Source organism: Triticum dicoccoides, chromosome 2A, assembly GCF_002162155.2.
Source record: "Triticum dicoccoides isolate Atlit2015 ecotype Zavitan chromosome 2A, WEW_v2.0, whole genome shotgun sequence".
NCBI classification, from domain to species: Eukaryota; Viridiplantae; Streptophyta; class Magnoliopsida; order Poales; family Poaceae; genus Triticum; species Triticum dicoccoides.
In genome coordinates, this window is record NC_041382.1 from 48,512,756 (window position 1) to 48,518,985 (window position 6,230).

At 45.9% G+C, this 6,230-nt stretch overlaps 1 protein-coding gene across 1 annotated transcript; it reads right to left on the reverse strand.

The window, feature by feature from the left end:
- Positions 1–1,260: 1,260 nt before the first annotated feature.
- Positions 1,261–3,066, reverse strand: LOC119358888. The gene is made up of 2 exons (XM_037625286.1): positions 2,853–3,066; positions 1,261–2,747 (listed from the first exon to the last, which is right to left on the reverse strand). Exons 1-2 carry the CDS (start codon positions 2,965–2,967, stop codon positions 2,296–2,298), a joined length of 567 nt encoding a protein of 188 aa, XP_037481183.1. The 5' UTR covers positions 2,968–3,066; the 3' UTR covers positions 1,261–2,295.
- Positions 3,067–6,230: the final 3,164 nt, after the last annotated feature.

Below are 6,230 nucleotides of genomic sequence, written 5' to 3' on the forward strand. Positions count from 1 at the left end.
CGTATATAAAGGAGTGGAGGAGGGGAGGGCCGGCCCTCTCTATGGCGCCCTAGGGGAGTTCTACTCCCACCGGGAGTAGGATTCCCCTTTTCCTAGTCCAACTAGGAGTCCTTCCATGTAGTAGGAGTAGGAGACAAGGAAGGGGAAGAGGGAAGAGAAGGAAGGAGGGGGCGCAGCCCCTCCCCCTAGTCCAATTCAGACTAGGCCTTGGGGGGCGCGGCCTGCCTCTCCCTCTCCCCTAAAGCCCAATAAGGCCCATATACTTCTTCCCCCGTATTCCCAACTCCCCGGTACTCCAAAAAATACCTGAACCACTCGGAACCTTTCCGATGTCCGAATATAGTCATCCAATATATCGATCTTTACGTCTCGACCATTTCGAGACTCCTCGTCATGTCCCCGATCTCATCCGGGACTCCGAACTCCTTCGGTACATCAAAACTCATAAACTCAGAATATAACTGTCATCGAAACCTTAAGCGTGCGGACCCTACGGGTTCGAGAACAATGTAGACATGACCGAGACACGTCTCCGGTCAATAACCAATAGTGGAACCTAGATGCTCATATTGGCTCCTACATATTCTACGAAGATCTTTATCGGTCAGACCGCATAACAACATACGTTGTTCCCTTTGTCATCGGTATGTTACATGCCCGAGATTCGATCATCGGTATCTTAATACCTAGTTCAATCTCGTTACCGGCAAGTCTCTTTACTCGTTCCGTAATACATCATCTCGCAACTAACTCATTAGTTGCAATGCTTGCAAGGCTTATGTGATGTGCATTACCGAGAGGGCCCAAAGATACCTCTCCGACAATCGAGTGACAAATCCTAATCTCGAAATAGGCCAACCCAACATGTACCTTTGGAGACACCTGTAGAGCTCCTTTATAATCATCCATTTACGTTGTGACGTTTGGTAGCACACAAAGTGTTCCTCCGGTAAACGGGAGTTGCATAATCTCATAGTCATAGGAACATGTATAAGTCATGAAGAAAGCAATAGCAACATACTAAACGATCGAGTGCTAAGCTAACACAATGGGTCAAGTCAATCACATCATTCTCCTAATGATGTGATCCCGTTAATCAAATGCCAACACATGTCTATGGTTAGGAAACATAACCATCTTTGATTAACGAGCTAGTCAAGTAGAGGCATACTAGTGACGTTTAGTTTGTCTATGTATTCACACAAGTATTATGTTTCCAGATAATACAATTCTAGCATGAATAATAAACATTTATCATGATTTAAGAAAATAAATAATAACTTTATTATTGCCTCTAGGGCATATTTCCTTCACTGCTAGCATCAGTCCACCTAATTTGTTCTTAATATGGCACCCATCAATGCCTATAATGGGCCTACAACCTGCCAAAAGCCCCTCTTGCATGCATCGAGTGACATTAACAGTTCTGAAACACTCCAACATTTGCATTGACAAACATTGTACTTCCTGGATTTGATCTTCCAATCTCAGCTGCAAAATCCCACAACAAATTGTACTGTGCCAGTTCATCCCCATGGATCTGCTTAAGTTCAATTCTTCTGGCCCTTTCTAGCTTGCTTCTACTTGCTGTCATGTTGAAATCCTATTCTATCATCCTAGCAAAGTTCTTCAGTGACATCTTGTCATCACATCTGAATTTTTCCACATAATGAGCTGCTAAATACCTTGCTGTGAACTGCTTTATCTTGAAATCTCTTTCACAATTGTGATGGCCTGCATATTTCTTCACAGTCCAAGCTTTAGACCTGCTGTCGGGTGCAACATACAAGTACCAGGGACATTTTGGCTCACAGCAAGCCCTAATCCTTTGCAAATCATTCTTCTTGTAGTGTACACCTACCCTTTGCTGCACAATGTATTCTTGTATTGCTCCTCTAAGCTCTATCACTAACAAAAACACCATACCAATTCTAAATTCCACTTGTCTCATATTCTCTGGCCTCCACCTTCTCAACTTCACTTTCTTCTTCATCTTCTTTCTACCTTGCTTGTCCACGACTTCTACTTCTTCTGCTGAATCAGCTGCTTCAACGTCTGAAACTTGCAGCTCTTCCAAATCTTCATCTGTATCATAATCACTGTCCTGCTTCCATTTGGATTTCTTCTTCTTTTTTGCCTCAAATTTCTCATCTACCCATTCTTTAAACAAATCATCATCATCGGCAGCTATCTCATTGTCAGAATCAACCCAGTCTTCATCCAATTCACTATCACTGTCATCATCTGAACCATCTTGTGCTTCTTCTTCCAATTCAAGCTTCCTCGTACTTCTTCTCAGCTCATGCCCATTGCTATGTTGTTGCTGCCTAGCTGGAGACTTGCCACTACTTGCTGCTCGTACTTCCTTGAACTAGGAGCGCCACCAATCACGACATCATCAATTACAACAACATCATCAAAATCCATATCTTTGTGGTCCACAAAAATCTGAAAGTATTGAAATTTAGGAACAACAACAATCATATGCATTGTGTCAACATCTCGGTCTATAATGCGGAGTCCTGATCCAAGATCCATTCCAGGGAGAAGCCAGTACAAAGTATACTTATCCCGATCACGATAACCTAGCTGCTCCATGAAATCTGTCAGCCACAGAGGTGACCAAGTATCTGCTTCACAGCCATCAAATCTTGCTTGCTTGCCATCAACATAGCTCTTCGCGGCCCCAAATCCACACAAAAAACCGCTATAATTGATTTCTACTGTGAGTTCCTCCTCAAGCGGACCTAAATAGTACGCAAATCGTCAGATTATGCCGCCAATTCGACCTACAAATGAACCGCCATGATGTGGTTGCACGAATTGGGGATTTAGGTTTAGGGATTACTCACCATAGCGGGCAGGAGGATCGTTTGGTCGCCGGAGCTTCGGCCCCTTGCGAGCGGGCTCGTTCCTCGTGTTCTCCATGCCAGCCGTGGCTGCAGCTGCTCCATCGCCTCCGGTCATCACCGGAGTAGCAGCGCCGCCGCCAGGTCGCCTCCCATGTCGCGAGACAGAAAGGTATCGATGATTCCACGGTGCGAAATAAGACAGAGCCGGTCGATCGGGGGCTAACTGCAAAGTTACACCGGAGCGGTCGTTAAGCTGTGCACGCCCCCACGTCCGACGTGGCACCAGTCAACGCAGGCCAGACTTATTTAGGACCTGCGGTGAAGCATCTAAATAAGATTAGGACTTGGATGTTCCGTTTTAAAGAATTGGGACCAAACTGACGATGCGGGAAAAGAACTAGGGCCGCCGATGCGGTTTCCTCAAAAAAAAACATCCTAAATTAGATGGTCGGCTGGAGAAATAATTAATAGCACATGTACCAAGGATGTACCAGTATAAAGCATGATGCTTCAATTTTTTTTCTTTACTACTTTAGGAATCAAAATATGAATACGTCGGATGATATATACGTATATGCTAGTAGTATTAAGGAAGTGATGGCGTGATTTTTAACGAGGGCTGGGCTTAACCGCTTCCACATTGGATCCACCAACCGATCGAGTGATCGCATTAACTTGCCTAAAAAAAGTGATCGCATTAACAGGCAAAGAAATAATACTAGTAAATCGGAAATACGGCCGTGGTCTGTACTTGCACAGCCTTTTTTCTTCCTTCCTTCTTTTTTTCTTTTTTTCTGCCGGCCGGGTGGCCTTTCTCTTCTCAGCTGGAGACTGGAGAAAAGAGATCTACATGTACCACACACGCTTAATTGCTTGCTAATAATAGTATCTCCAGAGCAATTAACGAAGTGAAATACTACTGTACTTAATTAGAAGCAACTCAGCAGTAATAAATCAAGCGAACCAATATGCAGATCTATGTTTTTTAGGGAAGATCTATGTAGATCTGTGTATGTATGAGGCCGAAATGGAGCAGGATGGGCTGGATCGAGATCACTCGCACACAAATAGTCGGCCCAATCGACACTAGCAAGAAAACCAACTTGGGGAAACCAGCGCCAGTATGGACGGCCGCAGGTGTAGACCCAGCATAATGGGTCCGTAAAAAGAATATTCGCGAAATATGCTTTTTTACAGGTCGGCTTTGTAGGGTCTAATCTGATGCAGCTCCTCCCGGCCCGGAAACCTAAATTTGCACCTTTCATTTGATCCTACATAATGCATTTCTTTTTGCTTTTTCGACAACATTGAATACATAATACATCACCAAATCTTTACTAGAATAGTAAGACCAAAGAAAACAAGAACCACAAGTATGCATTTTAGAAGATTTCCAACTTTCATAACTGCTCCCACTAGTTGGACTAATATCTTCTTCATGCATTCTTTGTTGATCTGTGGATTCTTGATTTTGCATTCTTTTTTCTTCATCTTTCGTTCGAAAAAAGTAGACGTTGCTTCCCCTCTACTTGCACATGCAGCCACATCATTGCCTTTGATTCTTCTAAGGAGTGCATCAACGTCTATTAAGTTTCTTCCTATCAATAAATTAATGTATTCGCCTTCCCAAAACCAAAAAGAGCATCCATCTTCCTACACACATGATGATGTTCGACATGAGCTACCGCAATTGAATCAAAGAATGGGCTATCAAAATGAGCCGAACGGAAACAACACGTACCCCACCGTTTTCGCATTTGAAGAACACCCATCCGGGATGCTTCGGCGTGCCCGAAGATAGCCGTAGCACTATCCGCATGCAGTCGTCACACTGTATGAGCGACATCGGCGAGCCACAGAGCCGCTGCGCGAGCGTCGAGCCCGGTGGATGGCGGGACGAATCCATGCCCACAAACCGTCGGCGACGGCGGGAGGACCAACTCGTACCTGCATGCGGCGATGCGACCTTGTCAGGGCTACAGAAGATGCTCCCCGACCGTTCCATCGCTTGGCGCAGCCACCAGCGGCCGGAAAAGCCAAATCCGGCGGCCCGCGATGAAGGACTGTAGATCCGCAACTTTTCGGCCCGCCGACGCAGGAGGGGGGGGGGGAGGGGAGGCCTCGTGCGTGTGGCGCCCTTTCGGCGATCTAGGAATCCAACGGCTAAGGAGCCCGTATCACGGTAGCACCTAAGGTTTGGTAGCACCAGATACTCTCCCCTCAATCATCATGCCAAGGCTAGTCCAACCCTGCCATGGGCGTCGGCGCTGTCCCTTAGTGATCATGTGTCTAGTCTATTTTAGCTACCATGGTGGATTGGTGGTACCTTTATATATTAACAAATTACACATGTTCAACTAGAAGACATAGCCCTACATTAACCAAAAATTCGCACGTGCACACACTGCCAAAAGAATTTATGAGAATTATTTGAAAATTTATGGCAAGGCGGAAATATAGGTTGCTTTACAACCTAGAGCAAACATGACTATTCCTTTAATAGAAAAATAAATATTTTCGAGGATAAGAATTTGAGGATGGGCTAGGATGGAAATGACATGATCTCGGGAGATGTTTGAGAATGATGAGCCACTTGAGAGAAGAAGACATGATTGTGGCATCGTACGATTTACCGAGGATTTCGACAGTTGCATCAGGCATGCCACCAAGGTACTTTCGGCAACCCGGTGGCAGGGCATGCACCTCTGTTGTCTGTGCAGGGCCTAGGCATGCCACAATGACATCACAGAGGTTTCCCATGCCGCTACCGGGCATGATTTCATGTGCCGCCATGCTGATCTGTACTTTCCGGCCATGAAACCCTACCAGAGTAATAAATTTATCGAATATTGCACGCGTGTTAGAAAAATGCGGGGAGGTGGGGTGGCACGTGCCATGCAATTGCCTCCTTTGAGAGCACGAGAAGTTCCGAGGCCATCTTTGCAAGAGGACCCGCACTTCTTGCACAAACCAGACACGTTCCCTCTCGATACCCAGAGACTAGCTCGGGGACGGTGTAGTTGACAAGCGGCCTTAGGGGGTGCTTATTAGAAACGCGCCCAAACTTTCACCACAACCTACAGGGGCCATGTGATGACATCATGCCACCTCTCGAGGAATTCCGGCATCGTACGATTTTCCGAGGATTTCCACGGTTGCATCAGGCATGCCACCTAGGTACTTTCAGTAACACGGTGGCAAGGCATGCCCCTCCCTTGTTTATGCAGGGCCTAGGCATGCCACAAGGACATCACACATGATTTCCCATGCCGCTACCGGGCATGATTTCATCTGCCGCCTTGCTGATCTGCAATTTCGGGCGATGAAACCTAGGAGAGCAATAAATTTCTAGAATATTGCACGCGTGTCCGAAAAATG

Coding starts and splice junctions, on each gene's coding strand:
- LOC119358888 (XM_037625286.1), bottom strand. CDS start 2,967: ATGACCGGAGGCGATGGAGCAGCTGCAGCCACGGCTGGCATGGAGAAC. Junction 2,748..2,852: donor CGATCCTCCTGCCCGCTATG/GTGAGTAATCCC, acceptor CGTACTATTTAG/GTCCGCTTGAGGAGGAACTC.